This window comes from Daphnia pulex, chromosome 9 (genome assembly GCF_021134715.1).
Source record: "Daphnia pulex isolate KAP4 chromosome 9, ASM2113471v1".
Taxonomy (NCBI): domain Eukaryota; kingdom Metazoa; phylum Arthropoda; class Branchiopoda; order Diplostraca; family Daphniidae; genus Daphnia; species Daphnia pulex.
The window spans coordinates 1945312-1962714 of NC_060025.1; the positions used below are offsets into that span (position 1 = coordinate 1945312).

A 17403-nucleotide genomic window follows, 5' to 3' on the forward strand; every position below is an offset into this window, starting at 1 on the left:
GACTGGGAATCGAACGCGGCGGATGGCGTCGCTACGCAGCTGTTATATGTCCCGCCGCTAATGTATTTGCTCTGCGGTCATAATATTCTTTTATAGGCCGGAAGAAAAAAAAGAATAAAAGAGCGACCGAACGAACGCGATCAAATACACAATTGAACCAAATGACGTCACACCTGATCCCAAACATCTCAATCCCGCCGACGACATTATTTAAATACAACGAACGGGAAAAAAAGGAAGAACTGGAAATAGTTCCGTCTAAAATAGACGCTCGTATAATGAAGTGAAATCTTTTTTTTTTTCGTCTTAAAGTTTTAACGATGGAACACGGTGACAGACACGGTCGCCACTCGACGCCTCTTTGTATTTTCCCTTCCAAAAATAGCGACGTTCTATTCTTTTTCTTATTCCTATACATGCCTAGCGCACACATATAATCTAAGCGCGCCAAAGAGGTGGGCTGTGGTGGCGGTCACTTCTGGCTTGGCTGGATTAATTATAAAGCCAATTGTACTTCATGGCGATCCTGCGGGAATATGGAAGCATAGGAGCTGGGGGTCTTTTATTTTTTGTTTTTAATGAAGGCTAAAGTCCGTAGATATAATAATAATAAGAGGATCCGGCGACTAATGAAAGGAGCCTGGGTGACTTTGTCGGATGCCACTACAAAGAGGCGTCCGCCGTCTGCTGTTCACGAGACTTATAATATATTCCGGCGCGCTCGCCGTTTTCCCGATCGCTTCCCCCGCTCAAATTGTTTGGCGCTCTGGTGGTGTAAAAACATCAAAGGGGAAGACAGCGGAGAGACGTCAGCTCTCCGGGCGATGGAATAGAGAAAAGGAACCACACAGCACAAAATGCGGAGAGCGCGTTTATCATCCGGCAGCATTCCGGAATATTATTTTCGAGTGTGTCAGCAACTCACGGACATTGAGACGACGCGAATATTCCAGCGTTCAACTTTTTCTTTTTTTTCCCTTCCGGTTGTGTGGTGATGACAGCTGACCGAACATGTCATTAGGCAAATGATTTGCATGGACGTCCGTCCGCGCGTGATCGATTCACATTTCTTTGAAAGAAGAAAAAATTCTTTGCGGAATTTTCGCGCTGGATTGTCGCCAAAATAAGTTTCAATTTTCATCCGGAGCAAAAAAGAAGTATAGTAAGAAAGAACATGTGCTGGTGTAATATATTCCCGGCGTTATTCTTTTATTATCAATCGATCGGCAGTAGTCTGAGATGATTCCGGCCCTTTTGTATTAGAAACCAAGTCGATCCTTCTCGTCGATCATTGATTCTCGCTCACTTTTGGCATTTTGAACGTCGAGAAATATTGAAGACATCATCAGGAATTGATTCGCTCATTCCGTCGCCATGACAACCCCCCCCCCTTTTTTTCAAATCAAATATAATCGCGGGAAAAAAATAATAATTCGGCGGATCGATTGAATTTCTGTTTGCGTGACACGAGGAAAAAAATATTTCGATTCATCTTTTTTCTTTCCTTAATGGACACACGTGATGCGCGATATATGACGCAAATAGTCGTGTGTGTGTGGGCCGCGCCGCTGCCGCTCCGCCATTAATCAAATGGAAAGTGCCAATGGATTTCGGGCGCGGGAGCTCATCCGGAGCTTCATCATCATTATAATCTCTTTTCCGACATCACCATTTTCTCAAAGAAGAAAAAGAAGCTGCTGCCCAAGTACAAAAAATAAATAAGGCGTCTCGAAAAGATATAAATGACGCACTCTGATGTGGGGTCGCCTAAATTATTTCACACCGGAAAAATCCACAAGAAAAAATAAAAATTTATTCTTGCGCAACATTTTATACCAAAATGCTGGCGGAAGGGGGATAAAAAAAATCTAGAAGTTCACAGAGTGCAGAGTTAATAGTGGCCATATATTCGCATATATTACAACACCAACCAAAGTTGTGAGTTTTGCGCTTGATTGAAGTTACACAAGAGAGCGAAAGGAAAAAAGAAAAATCAACTGGTTTTATTGATATCATCTTTGATGATTTTTCTATAGTTAAAATGTAGACGTGACGTGTGTGCCCATTGTTCCGTTTGGGTTCGAAAAAATATAAAATTCGATTTGTTTTTTCCTCTTAATGACGCAATTGACTATATATGCAACTTTATTGACCGTCTTAAAAAAAATGTTCTGTGCATAATCTCGTGTGTGTGTGATGTACGAGGCTTTTTGGCTGCCGGCCCGCGTTCCCTATTCCCTCTACTGATTAGATTCTTCTTCTTCTAGGGCCAGTTATCAGAGAACTCTGATAAACTATTAAACTGAAAGTTTTAGGACTACACTCGGGTCGGCTTGCCGTCTGCTGGGGAAATGCTCACCCTCCCTCCTTTCTCTCTCCTGTGTATCTTCTGCGTCAAGACAAGAAAAAATTGACAACGGATTTTGTATTCATATAGACTGAATTTGCGCCTTATTAATGAATGATCATTTTATTGAAAAGTGAGCATATTTTGTCGCAGCTTGATGGATAAGAACAAGGCATAAGAATCTTATCATAACCTATATCAAAGGTGCAAGCTTAGTTCAATTTATTCCCTCATCGCCATTGAAATTTACATCTGGCGCAACCTATAAGTACACATTGATTTTGGAGTCAATTAAGGTAAAATTAACTATCCCTAAATCTCGCAGCACGTCTTGGGGCTTCTAGTAACTGTTTTAGGACGGTTGACTTGGCTACCTCCACGGGCGGCTGAGCTAGCCATCCCAAAAAAGTTACTCGTCGAACCATGCAGCGCAACAATTTGGGAAGAAGTTAATTACTCTCTCAATCGAACGTTAAATTTAAGTACATATTGAGGGAAAACTCAAGTGATGGAGGCATAGTAATAGGAACAGGTGACGATCGTGTAAACTAGACTTGTACGTATGCAGTGATGTGCTAATCAATACAATTTGCATGGCGCAACAAAGTTCACAAAGAGGAATTTTTTTAAAATAATAATATTCTGTTTTTTAACGCCATTTTCTTTGCCCGACCAATAATCGTCCCTATAGTGTTTCCTTTGTGTCTTGTGTGTGTGTGTGCTACTGCGTTCATCACGGGAGAATCGGAGAATCTAATCAAACGGCGTATCGGGTCCGTCTCGTTCCTTTCTTCGTTGGTTCGTTTCCACATGCCCAAAAATGTGGAGCAAGAAGACGACGACGACGACCTTATTGTTCTTCCATTTAATCCACAGACGACCATGTTATGGGGTTTGATCATATATGGAGATGAGAACGACGTCATTCGGTAACATTCCACGAGATGGAATTATTTAAATTTTCAGAATATTTTATCGTCGATAAAGTTTCCAACCAGGACTCTAATAATGGCATAATAATGGCCCCCTTTTAATTTTTGAATGCGTTATTATGCAAAAGTTAGACGTCAATCACTTTTGTTGATTTTCTCGGAGAAATTGAATTTGAAAATTTTAAGATTTCCCGCCCAAGAATAAAAAAAAGGGAAACTTTGATGATTTTTTTTCTTTCGAGTGTTAATCGAGTTGGTTGGATATTATAAAGAAGTGCACCACACACTACGTGTACGGGATTACCAAATTATTACGTCTTAAACGAAGCGGGCTCGAAAGTGACTTGGATGGCCAATTCCCCAGTCTCATTGTTCGTCTCTATACAAAACTTTTGGATAGATCTCTCTCCTGGTTTATAGAATGGAAAAGCTCATTGTTGGCCATCAGTTCAGTCGCGTATACCGTGAGTGTTGATTGGGTTCATTGTGCACAGTAGACACCGGAGATCCCACATTGAATAGCATTTTAAATATTAGATAAAGGGGAAAAGTTGCAGCAGTGGATGACAGATACATCAACTTTTCTATGTGTCGTATGTCGTATATTTTAGGATGTTACCCACTAGCGTTGCAAATCTTATTTTGCCTTTTTTTATCGTGTTATTCAAATTATTAAGTTTTATTTCATTTATTTTTTTTTACCCAATCAATTTGGGGGTAGTATTACATACTTTGCTTTAAAGACAATTAAAAAAACAATTATTTTCAGGCAATTTTCGACTTATTTTTGCAATCTGGCAAATGCAAAACCGGGAAATCCCCCACCCAGCATGCAGACTACAATTCAACAAACAACACATGAAAGTTGCATTGTCCTTTAATTTTTTCAATTTTTGAGAGTGCAATTATAGTACTAGAAATCATCGATCAAACTTACCAGGAAATAGTTTGCGATGCACTTCACAATCGACATTCGACTCTTTTGGCAGGTATGTTTGTACTTGAATTTTTTAAACCCGAGTGTGAAATATTTTGTAGTGTACAAAAGCTGACAGGGACAGACTCATGGAGCTCCTTCTTTCTTGTCACAGGGCTGCTAGAGAGAATTAAAAGTAAATGGGATAGGAATTATTTCAGGCATCCCAGCGGTTTCTTGTCCATCATCCATGTGAACAAGTCACTTGGTGGTTCTCGTTGGTGAAGTAACTTAAACATTCAGGACGTACAGGGTTCTTCAAGACTTTGACGACTAGTTTATCAAATTTAAAAACTTGATAAAACTGAATAATAATTCAAATGTTATGTAGTTTTAAAGGGAAAAACTTTTGATTCAATTTATTTTCATTTTTCGAAACACCAAATTATTCAATTGAGTTTAATTTAGTTTTCTTCAAACTAAATTTGCCACTCTAAGGTTGAAACAATAATCAAGCCTTAAAGTTACGTCAAAACCGAGTAATTTCGTGTTACTTTTTGACGATGTGCAAAGTTGGCGGGGCTGTATACTCGTCATAATCAAAAGAGTGTCTTGACAAGTACGTCATTTGGTGGTGGCGGGGGGTTAGAAACTTATTGGGGCGGAGTATTAGGACCCGCTACGACGAGGTTGTTATAGACAGCCGACAATTTATTATGCAAAACTCGACCCATAATCGGGAGCGTGGCCTTAACCAAAAATTCACACGTCGCCCTCGCCCCCCCCCCCTCTGTCTTTGATTAATGATTCACGCCATCTTCTTTCTTCGTTGGCGTACTTTATAAATAACTCGACCGTCTAGCTTTAATTCCGGCAGCTCTTTAGCATTTCCGTCTTAAAGAAAACATTGCCGGGGCCAGAAATATTGATCACCTCCCTCAACCCACCCACCCAAAAGGATTTTCCATCCCAATCGATTGCGTCGCCACCGGCAAAGCCGAAATGGCGTTTGAATTTCTATACAAATCTTTTCGTTGATTGAAACTTTTGGGAGATGCGTGTCCGTCCTTTAAAAGGACTGATATACTGTACATCCAACAGCTGAATGTTTTTGACGTCATCCGAGTCCCTTTTGTCGTCCAGGAACATATCAGTCGGGTGCGCTGGAACATGTAAATTTGCGGTGACATTTTCATCGCCCGGCTCTTTTTTCTTTTCCATATTACGGTTGATTGAGCTCGGCGCACTGGATCATCGTATGTGCACTGGGCGCTGAGAGAAATAACATCATACAGCCCGCAGTGCGGTTCGTTGACTTTTTTCCCCCCATTTCCAGCCAACAATGTTGTTGTTATTGTTGTGTCACGGGTTGTTATTTTGCGCCGGGTTTTTGTTGTCCCGTCTCCGCACCGCCCACATAGCCGTCTTCTCTCTAAGGGCATGGCCGACGTGGTCCTGCTGCTGGACGCTTGTTGGGTCCTTTTTAAAAATAGATTTTTGTTTTTGCTTCACACATGCACACCAGACAGGAATATTAGACGCCGTAAAACATCCCAATATGCAAATGTCCCATTTTACTGTCGTCCAAAACAGATCGTTTCGACATTTTTTTCGAATGATTTACAATATTTCAGCCGCTTTTATTTTGACTCTGCCAAACGGTTTGTTGGCCGATTGGGACCCGTCGTCACTTTGATACACAATCCAGATCCTATACTCTCGGTCTAATATTTATTGTCTAATTATATTTTTACGATCGAGTTTCGTGCTGCGGTGGTGTGTAACAAGAGAGCCTCAAAAACCATTCCGTCAGACTCCCGTCATAAATTTCTTTAGCGGGTCAATCAGTTATATCCGGTGATTTTTAAGCGACGATAAAAGATTTAATAAAAATACAGAACTGACTGATGGACTATTGATGCCAAGCGTTTCTTTTTTAACAAATGGGTCACTCTACTGCCCTTTTCAATTGCGCATTTCTGTCACGTTGAAGCGCGGGAATCAATTTTTTTCAAATCGAGTCGTCTGGACGATTTAGGGAAAAAAACAAAGTGACACAAAGAGCGACGAAAGGTACGAAAATAATGGCCCCTTTTGCCCAGCACCTTTTCTTTTCTTATCTACAATTTCTAGCGAAAATTTGTCTTTTTTGTTTTTTCGATCGATAAATCGATTCAAATAACAGCCGGAATAAGAACAGAGAAAAACTAAGTTGCGACTGACTGGTTTATTATTTAGTCTGGCAGTAAAATCAAAATGTCTTATTATCAATCAATATTTATTGGATTGGCTCACATAACTATGTACCGTTGAATGGCTACGTATATTTGACTCATTTGAATATCTGCGATTAGTTTCGGGTGTTGGCGCGTGCATCTTATAGAGCCTTATCTCCCGGCGCACACACGCACTTTTCTTTTCCTTATTTTCACGGGCTGTTGTGTGTGTGTGTGTCTTCGTTGCCATGACGACCGCGTCGCTCACAACTTTTAACCCGATGACTCTGCACGGCACCAATCAATTCCACGAACATATTCAGTTATTCACCTCTAGGGGAACATCCAGCACAAAATAAAAAAGATAGAAAGAAAAGAAGAAAAATTCATCAGCTCATTTTCTTTTTTTCGTTTTCAAAAGCAGCAAAATCCCGAAATAGAATCCCGTGTTCACACGTATCGTATAGAAAACTATACGGCGGGATCTTCTTCTCTTATACGTTCACGCCGCCCAACTTATCACTAATAGACCGCTCACAAGTATCCGACTATGTACCGAATAAGCTGCTCGTCCGTGATTGGTAAATAGAGTATACAGGACAAATGGAATAGTAAAGGCTGCACAGCACACGAAATCGGCGTGAGTGAACCAGCAGCACGCACGAACTAGATAGATAAAGAGATCTGTAGTACGTACTAATTTTTAAAAATGAATCCACCGTCCTATGAGAGGCCTGGAATAGATTTTTCCCCGTTTGCCGCAATGCATTAGTGAGAAAGATCGTCCTCGTCGTCGGGGCGTAAAAAAGGAGCGTGAGCGGGAGCCGACTCTCATTTGGTTCTATTATCAATTCTTCTTTCGGTCGTAGGCGTACTATATCTAAAATACATATTCACAAAGTTAAAACAACCAAATAATGCATTTGCCCCTCTCCATTTGTCGTCCGGATGCGCCCCCCCCCCCCTGGATACTTCTTTGGGAGAGCTTATTATGTACGCACACACAGAGAACGTCTAAATTATTATTCAAAGATATACTAAGTATAGGACTGTATATATGATTGTCCTGGTTACTATTTTACAAGGAAAAGTCGGGCGACGAGGATTTTTCTTGGAATTGCGCTGCAGCCATCGGGGGGTGTGGCTTGTGCGCTTGTTCTGTTTTGTGACATTGTTATTTTTATTTTTTTGAAATATCTCCCGCCATGAAGACTAATCGTTAAATAATATTTGTGTCTATTCCGGTTGCACACTGTGCAGTTTTTCCCCAGCAGTTGAACTTTGTGCAGAGAAAGACTTCCGGTTGGAACTAATTTTTCTTCTTTTTCCTTTTTTTTTATTTTCTGCAGAATCACGTGCGCAGGTGAGGATGACACGGACCAATAAGACCGACGGCCGTGACTTTGATCGCTCCCATCGTGAGTATCCAACTTTTTTTGTAACTTGTTATTCAAAGTTGATTGTCATTTCTGTACGGCAGTTGTTCATTCATTAGCGTCTTGTTAACAAAGTCGGTGAATTCGTCACACATCCCCTACAAATCATTTTCTTATGACTAGTGACATAATAAGGAAGAAGGGGGGGGGGACTCGTTAGATTGTGACGGAACTTGTTAATGAGAAATACAGCCCCCGAGGCATACGCACTCATGTACATAATGTTCTTTTGATCTTTTCACTTTTTCATCTCTGTGTGATCCTCATCATCATGTTCTCTGCGCCATTCTTTAAGATTTCCTTGATGTCGTTTCAAGAGCCTCATTGGCTACTCCTGCTCCTGTGTGTACCTCGTCAGTTGCACAGACTCATTTCCACTCGAGTAAAAAACAAAACTAATTAAAATTCGACATCATCCCCCCCCCAACGAAATATCTTTGGCGAAACCAATCGCCGATTTTCTTCTAGCTAGCTGCGTGTGTTGACACGATTTCCAACAGACATGTGAAGGGGGTTGAAGAACATCAAAAAGATGTTGTCGGGCGGCATCTATCGGCGTGTGGACTCTGAGAGGATCTAAATATTTCAGAACAAAAGACAACACACACACTCGGCGGCGATTACACGAGCGTGCGTATAAAAAAGAGAGAGAGATAAATATTCCAGCAGGCCAAGCGCGCAACAACTGGAAAACCATTGCAGCGGCAGCAGAGATAATAAACATAAAACACCCCCGAGCTCTCCCAACGTTTTTTCTATCCGTCCGTTGGGTGTGAAACTTTTCAGTTAACATTTTTTCTTCTTCTTTTGTTTTTTCATTGCGAAGAAAGCCAAGTTTTTGCCGACCGCGTTCAACCGAGTCAAACAAACGATGTTTAATGTTCTGCTGCTGCTGCTCCTGTGTGTTTTATTATGCGCAGAGAATATAATCTCAACTAGGGCGTGGTCGGGTGGGGAGAGAGAAGATTCACGGTAGATTGGGCCGCCGGCACGTTTAATGGGCCTCTGGAGAGAAAGATCTAAGCTGAAAGTTTAGAAACATTCCCGACACTTGGGACTATATACCGGGGCTGTTTCTGGGTCTCTCCCCCTTTGGTGGGATCGAATCATTGACGGACAGTTCCATCACGAGGCGACGCACACACATCGGCAATCTTCTTTTGTGTGTGTCTGTCGTGTTGTAGAGCATCTGTTTTCTTCTTTCTTTCTTTTTCATTTCCTATCTTCGAGCTTGATGAGGTGTCGGGGATCGATCGGGAAAAAGGAGAAGATGATTCTCGCCAAAAGAGAGAAAATCGGCCAAGCAAATTGCACGCGTGTGTGTTCTAATATTGTGTAACAAAAGTGTTGGGTGCGCAGGGCCGAAATAATTGGTAACCAGAGTCCTCCTTCTCCCCGCCAGGATTATTATTATGAAACCATCGCCAAAATATATAGAACAAAATCATCATAATAATAAAGTACACATAAGAAAAGGTTGTTGTCCCGTTGATTTTCTGCTTTTCCCTACCATCGCCATGGCGACCTTAGACACACGGCTGATGTATTTCCGTTCACGCGCTGCTGCTGGGGAAAAAAAGTTTCTGCGCGCTGAAAAATGAACACGGTGAATGCGTAAGAGTCCAGGCACCACCGCACCTTATGTTTGTTGATTGCTTGTTTGGGTTTTCCTTCTTTTTTCCTTTCTGTGTGTGTGTCGGGTCCCGCTGCCGCCGCCACTTTTCTTTGACAGTCTGAAATAATTATAGTTGCGCAGCAGCAGCATTTCTATATTTCGCTACTGCACCGCAGCGCACATTTCTCTTTTGTTTTCCAGTTGAAATGATTTTCTTTTTTTGACTTTTTTCTTTCTGGAAATGCTAACGAGGTTTTTTTCACCACGAAAGAAAATTTCAACTGCGCATCTAAATAAGATGTGCGCTCAACTTTTATTACGAAAGGATCGAAAATTTAAATTATGAACTTTGTGTCGTGTAAAAGTTACAACAAATTAACGTGAGGAGAAAAAAAAAAAAAAGTCCTGGCGAAGCTTCAAATAGAAAATATAACTCTTTTTTTTACTGGGAACTGCTGATGACTGGAATATAATTTGACGCTGGACGACAAGAAAGAATCTTTAGGGATTGTATAGAACTTTTTTGCTTGTATAAAAAGACATTGTTGACTTGAAGATGCTCCCCCCATCTCTCTTAGTATTCACCACACCCAACAATCTGTGTATAGATTCCCCCTCTTTTTTTTCTTACTTTCTTTTTTGATTATTATTTTCCTTCGTCTCATCAGTTTTCCGCCCCTTGTTGAGGCTTTTTGCAAAAGTTCCATTTTCCGTCCGACCGACAACAAAATTATAATGGTCGGAGAGAACAGACCGACCGACGACGACGACAACAACGTCTTCTCCCGTAATAACAGTGTGCCCTTTCAGGACAAAAGTTTCTCGTGGGCCAGCCGCCAAGAGCCATCAAAATCTGACATTAGCTGTAATCACGGCCGTCCCAGCCTCGTCCTTTCAACCCCCCCTCCCATCACGATAAAATGTACGCGCATATAATATTTAATTGAATTACAAAATTGATGGACCTTGAATAGTTTTATTACAAAATTATTATTCTAAATATTTTCGAATAGGCCGCCAGTAGATGAATGAAAGATGATCAATCAGCTTCGCCAATTTGCCAATCACGCGGGGAACGCGAAATGGATCATCGCAACGCATCGCGGCAGTTCATCAAAGTACAAAGTTGAGAGAAACACGCGCCAACGCCCCAACGATGATGGGATCTGCCGTTAATAATCACCCCTCAACTGATTGTGCGGGATATTGTCCCCAGGGCTGAGTACCGCAACGATGGGACGTAGACCAACCGGGAGCAGCTGTTGCAGTAAACAAACAAGCGGCGGGCCTGGTATGTATTCAAATAGAAATAATATCAACAGTTATAGATTTAATTCGAATATTTTATAATCGAATTAAAATTATGTACATATACTCCGTTGTTATATATACCTGCTGAATGTTTGAGTTAACTGCAAGGTCACACGTAAGTCGTTATCGGCAGCAGTTGTTGTCAACAATGCACGACGTCGAGAGTCACGGACGCCGGGGCGTCTTTGTGGGCGTGGCGCAGCTGTGCAATAATAATATTGGGGCGCCAAAGATATTTTCGGAAAAAGACAAAAATTAAATCAAATTGGGGGGAAAAAAGAAAGAAAAATGGGGTCCATCAGTTCCAGGCAACAGTCAAGTGAATTATGAAAATTTTTTCTTTCTATATTCCGCACCCACATGAATTCATTGGTAAACTCAAAGAAAATTCAATCATCTTTAAAATTGAAAAGAGGCACTCCTTTTGCGATGAGCCAACAGAAATAAAGATCTTTGTTCCATTCGTCACAGATTGTGCATGACTCTCGTTTCCATTTTTTAGCCAAAATAGCCAATCGATAAAGTTTGAGTGTGCGGTTGTTGGACCGAGCGAATCCCAACAACAACAACAACAAGCCGATCGATTTTTTCCTATACGGGGGAAAAGCTAAGCTGTTCTCCTCTTTTCTTCTTTTCCCTTTTTTGCCTTGTACATAGTCCCGCTGATCGTTTTCCAATAAAAACACAAACGGGAAAAGAAAAAGTTAAAAGGAGCGGCTCACCCTGAATCCCTTTTTTTCTTTTGTTGCGCGCCAAGAGTTATATATTTCTGTACGTAGGAAAATGTAATGAAAACTTCTTCCGGTTAAGAGATGAAATGCGGATTGCCCCCAGCAGGAACTAAAAAAATAATAATAATCTTAAGATTTCTATTTGATTGAAACTACTGCGAGTATTAAAAAAAAAGTCTAAGAAAAAAGAAACCCAAAGGTTTGTAGTATTTCTTTTATTATTATATTCCCGAAAAAAGAGGAAACTGTTTGGATTTCCATCTCTCAAAGTTGATATCGTCTTTTAGATTTCTCGGAATATACACCGCCGCTCCGAAATGGATCCCACATCAGCTGATCGTCTACTGAGTTGCTGGGCTGACAGACTGCGAAAGGCTATACCCCCTCAAGTCCTACTATACATGTACACGCAAAACTGTGGGAATATATATCTAAGCCGATATAGTAGTTCCGCAGGGAGAGAGAGACTCCCTTTGATATAAGGGGAACAACAAAGAGCTAATGTTTAGAACGCCGAAACTGCGTTGTCGTGATCTATAGAGAGGCAAATGTATAAACCCGGCCCGGTAAAAATACGAAAAAAGTTTGGGAGATCGTGACAACAAAAGATTTATATCATCCCGAAGGGATGCTGGGATAGAAACTGGAAAATCAACAACAATAACAGCAGGAATAAGCGAAACGACATCAAAAGATGAGGGACGACGGCGGGTATGCAAATATGTATACACACAAAAGAGCTTTCGCCAATAGGCATCAGAGACCTTTTATTCTTTTAATATAGTATATAATCTAGAGAGAAATTCCAACCCCCCTCTTTCTCAAATTATTTATTGGGCAGATATATCCGGCAATGAATGACTTCCGGAATAATCGATTGATGAAGAAATGACAGAGAGAGCTCATTTGAAATGATGACAGATCCCGTCTATGTATTCGTTCCGGAAGTAAAATAGCGGAGCTCGACTCTATCGTCCGTGCAGAAGAAAAATAAAAGATGAATGATGTTGATTGAACAACTCTTATCTATCCGGCGGATGTGAGAAAGTGAAAGAAATAAGCCAGTCGATCATCATCATCATCTCCTTTGAAATGTGACGAGTATAGTAACCCCGGGGTGAATCAGTTCACCAACACCCTTTATCTTTTCAATTTGAAATAACAAGAGAAATTAAAAAATTACGAATATCAAAAATTGAGCGTGTCGGGGTTGGGGTTCACATTTTGTTTTGCTAGCCCTTCCTCTTTTCGATTGCGTAACAAGTCTAGGCATGGCCAAAGAATAATTTGTCTAATCTTTTATCCAATTCCAGGCGTGTCGCATCCATTTGGTGATGATGCAAATTTTACCCGTGAAAGTGTTAACTGACCAGCAAACACCATCTTCTTTGGTAAGTCGCGATTCATTTGATTTCTATTCCACCTCGATGCCATTTGAAGGTTTCATTATATTCCGTCGTCACGGAGACTCCAACTGATGACGGTGTACGAACGTAGCGATGACAATCTCATTCACAAAGCTGAGCTAGTACATTATTGGCACAAATGGCGTGTTGCCTAGCTATAGAGACAGCACCGCCTTGTTTATCTGCACGAAATAATTGTATTATTATTCCAGTCATCTATTTTCTCGTGTACGTGTGTCTGGTTATTTGCGGACGAGTTGCATCCGCTCCTAATAATAGCTTAGTCAAGCTCTATAAACAAAACAAAACATTTGCAATCTGCCCGCTCTCTGCCCCGGTTATATCGAAAGTAGAAGAAGAATTGTTTATTCCTCCTGCTGGCAAACGCCCATCAGCATCATCATATACAGCGGAGGACTCTTTGGTGAGCTCTGCTGTTGCCCCAGACTATACGTATACTCAAAAGCAATTTCCTCTCTACTTGCCTTCCCTTATAGACTTGTGTATAGCAACTACTATGTGTAGAACCGTGTTGTTGCCTTAGCATTGAAGGTGTGTATAGTACACAATGAAGATGATGATGTGGCGCCTTCCAGGAGCGACTCTACATAGCGATGTGCGTGTTTGCCATTGAAAAGAAAAGCAAAGTGTGTATACAGCCTCTCTTTCTTGAACTCGCCATTATATATGTGATGTGTACACTATTCTGTACGACATACCATAAGGCCCTACACATGTATACACATGACGGGCTATTTTTGGACAGCTTTTTTGTGTAAACTTGGTTTTTCCTCCCCTGGAAATTTTGATTTGTTTTTTTGTGTTTTGTTTCCTTCGATCAAAATGATGTGGATGTCATTTTATTGCATGGCAACTATCAAGGCAATTAGGATGCAATTTCAAAAAGGAATGTTTTTAATTGACGGTGAGTTGACCGATGACGTTGTAGCGATTTTGCTTGTCCTGGACGTTATTCCCATTGGCGAAAAGGATCCGGTACTTGGCTTTGTCTTTCAGTGTAGACGAGCCATCGGGCAGGTTCAAAATGACGTCATACTTGCCGGGGACGACATCCGACGGCAATTGAACCGACAGGTCGATGGATTTCGTCTCACCGGGGGCAAATTTGCGAGGATCAATGTTCTCCTGGGCGTACGGCCCGTACGGTTTCGATGATTGCTTGTTTCTCAAAAGAACCTGATCAATCCAATAATGATTGAAAATCAATCGAAATTAAATTGATTATTTAGATCCGTCAAACCTCAACAGGGCGTTTGTTGTACAGTGGAGCCACTCCGGAATTGCGGATGTTGAGGCTGGCGCAGAAAGTCGATCCTTTGGCCGCCGTTTTCTGAAGTTTCCCATCGACCAGTTGGAAACGATATCCCATGTAGTTGCCAATGACGTTTAGGCATTTACCTTTGGGTTTGTCACTTTGGGTTTTTTTCCACATGTTGACCGTCTGTAGAACAATTAAGAAAGCTGAATTTGATCGCAGAGTAGCACGAAATAAATTAGACAAGTAATACTTCGTTATGATAGTCGAGATTGAGAAAACTGAATCTCTGCTCTCCCAGCTGCTCGATCGTCCTTTTGCAGTCGGTGTTAGTTTTCTTGGGTTCCTCGCAGGTTTCACCGCCGACGGCAGCGTAGAGTCCTTCCTTCTTCAGCCATTGGCGTTCAGCAACTTCTCTGCCTTCTTTGAAAGTGTCTCCATCCCGCTCGCTGGCCAGGAAGCAGTCGTTGTGGATGCCGATCCGGGAGCACATCTTGGACGTGGAAAAGGCATCCGCCGGCTGGATGTTTTTGCCACCGCATTCATCGAAAGCCTTTTTAGTAAAAATAAGAAAACGATAAGGAACGATTGCAATTTTTTAGATGGAAATTATGCTGGATACCTGTTTCAAGACTGGCGTCCGCATCTGAACCATCCGGCCGGGAACGGCATTTAGTAGGGCCTTCATAATTTCGACGCGATCTTTTTTCTGTGACGCATTCGGCTCGTAGCGATCTTTCGAGATCTTGACGGCGTAGTTGATGGTGTAATACCATTCGCCCCAGCAGCCGATAAAACCGGCTTGTAGGACGTAAATGACATCGAGGCTTTTCTGTGGAGAATTGTCCAATTTATTCATAAAATTTTGAAGGTGTAATAGCCAATGGATTGAATTCACCTTTAAAATGGGCGCCACTTGCTTGATGTGATCCAAAAGTTGCTCCTTTTTGGCGTCTTCCTGGAAAATGAAACTGCCGTCAGTTTTTTCGCACTGGACGTAACTGTAGCGGACGATGGCCTTCATTCCGAGCGAGCGGAGCGTGTCGAAAACGGCCGTCATCGCGTCCAGATCCTTTCCAGCAGATGAATCGAAATTCTTTTTCACAAAGTTCTTGAGGGCGAACTTGACCAGGACGAGGCTGACACCCTCCTTGTTCCATCCGGCGAATTGCGATTCCCACTCTTGTTTCTTATTTTTCAAATTGGAAACGGGGAGTTCAACTTCAATGTGGTGGTAGAAGCCTCTCTCGGGATTTTCCAGTATTGCGCTATCTAATTAACCAGTCAAATAATTTTACACGGGAATAAAAATTATGGAAAACAGAATTTGAAAGTGGTTATTGGGGTCTTACCGTCTGAAGGTGTATAACTTACGGCCTCGCCCTTGTCGCAGGCCGATAAGGCCTTACCTAACAGGCGAAAGTTCAAACATAATAAGCTGACGAAACAGTAATAATAATAAAATAGTAGTTATACCTGCTAGAAGGCAAAGTATGAGGAAAGAAAAGCCCGTGTTCATTTTGTCTCAATCGACGTTGGTGTAAAACTAATGATCTACAAATCAAAATGCGCCGCTTTATATGCGAAATCGGACTGTCATGTCGGTTGAATGGCAATTGTTCAGCTGGATGACATCCGGTGTCAATAGAAACTATAAGCTAGCGTGGGTTTTTAGGTGAACGACTGTCAGGTATTTCCGTATGTTTGAAATGCTAAAGTCAACACAGATGAGATGAATAAGCGCCCAGCAGTCTGTCTAAATACTGCACATCGGTTATTGGGAAGCCAATTGGCAAGTGTTATCTCCACCCACACAGACTTACGTGACGCAATAACATGCGCTGAATTCTACCGATGGACAATAGGTTCTTAGCAATTCAAACTAATGTAAACGTTTCACCTCCAATCAGCTCTGAAAATGGCGAATCTAAATTTCTTAGACGACAAATGGTCTAAATCGATGTGGCGGTCGAAAAGAAGTCGATTGCCAATAAAAATGTCGGACCCATCGACCCACACACACAAATCAACCGCATCTATTACTAAATTATCGTTTCGTACCCGGATCTCTGCGATCGACAGTAATCGAATGTATTGGGCCCATTCAACTTCAGACACAACAACAACAGAAACAGTTTGGGCGTGATTCCAGCTCTCGGCTAGAATCGAGAGTCTCTCTTACATAGAGAGTCTGGGTCTATTTAATTCGGTTTCCAGTCTATATAGTAGTAGTTTAGTAGTGTATCTATATAATTGTTGGTTTTGTCTATATCGTCTGGGCCAACTGATTTACTCCAAATGTATAAAAGAAAACGGGATCGCCATCCTCCCCCGCGTTTTATCGGCAGAGCACAAGTGTCTAGGAATAAAGAAAAAAGGATATACTATAATACGTTTTGATTGTTGTAAAGTCTTTTTGGGTTGGGCCGCAGAGTTCGTGACCCGCATATAATCGAAACCCGCACAGACGAATATACTGACTGACGGGTGTGTGCTGGGATGGTCTGAGATGCTGGAGGCTGTGGATATTGGCCTGTCAAAACATTTTCCCTTCAGGGGAGGCTCTTGCTGTTGCCTTTACCTCTCTGGTGGTGCGGCGTCCAGCAGTTAAGAAATACAATCAACCAGACAGACCTTGGATGAGAACCAACAGATGCCGGTCAGTCGCGGCGGCTCCAGTCGCGCTGACTTTTCGATATCAAATCCCGAACGAAAATATCAGAAATCAGCCGGTCGACAACACAGCAAGCCAAAGCCCCCAATCAAAACAAAAGTCAACTTGGGATAACAAACAAAAACGTCTCTATTTATATGTATAGAGAAAGCCCGACGTCTAGACACAGCACAAGGGACTTTTCCCGACTTTTCCGGATCAAACTGACTGGCCATCAACCGGAATTGACGGCCGAAACGATTAATCCGCGGACGTGAAATTCCTCGACGCATTTCGTCGATATATAGTACCTCTAATACTATACGCATCTACAGAAATGTCTGGGGAATTATACTATATACACACCGGTGGAGAGCTTTTCTTTAATCTCGCTTGACACATCCATTCAATGTTTAACTGCTTCTACCGCCATTGCTGCTACTGCACTATGTATGAATGCGGAATCATTCATCTCGACGGTTACATCCGACAGCAAAGGAATGACCCTTCATCTTTTTTTCGGCTCCTAATAACTAATAGGCCTCTACGCGGACCTGCACTCAC

General features: G+C 41.8%; 1 protein-coding gene and 1 long non-coding RNA gene across 3 annotated transcripts; one reads left to right on the forward strand and one right to left on the reverse strand.

The window, feature by feature from the left end:
- Window positions 1-4111: 4111 nt before the first annotated feature.
- Window positions 4112-14377, forward strand: LOC124203000. Of its 2 annotated transcripts, XR_006878387.1 has the most exons (5): window positions 4112-4268; window positions 7761-7829; window positions 10273-10384; window positions 10476-10753; window positions 12818-14377. It is a non-coding gene; the product is annotated as an uncharacterized LOC124203000 (long non-coding RNA). The 2 variants fall into 2 exon arrangements; XR_006878386.1 differs by lacking the exon at window positions 10273-10384.
- On the reverse strand, window positions 13755-15772 carry LOC124202995. Its single transcript, XM_046599560.1, has 7 exons — window positions 15663-15772; window positions 15539-15595; window positions 15085-15458; window positions 14809-15018; window positions 14440-14739; window positions 14172-14372; window positions 13755-14107 (listed from the first exon to the last, which is right to left on the reverse strand). Exons 1-7 carry the CDS (start codon window positions 15703-15705, stop codon window positions 13826-13828), a joined length of 1467 nt encoding a protein of 488 aa, XP_046455516.1. The 5' UTR covers window positions 15706-15772; the 3' UTR covers window positions 13755-13825.
- Window positions 15773-17403: the final 1631 nt, after the last annotated feature.

Bases quoted from the DNA above. Each gene is read 5' to 3' on its own strand.
- LOC124202995 (XM_046599560.1), bottom strand. From the start codon at position 15,705: ATGAACACGGGCTTTTCTTTCCTCATACTTTGCCTTCTAGCAG. The intron at 15,596-15,662 runs GTATAACTACTA...TTCGCCTGTTAG, and splicing joins CATACTTTGCCTTCTAGCAG to GTAAGGCCTTATCGGCCTGC. The intron at 14,108-14,171 runs GTTTGACGGATC...TGGATTGATCAG, and splicing joins ACAACAAACGCCCTGTTGAG to GTTCTTTTGAGAAACAAGCA.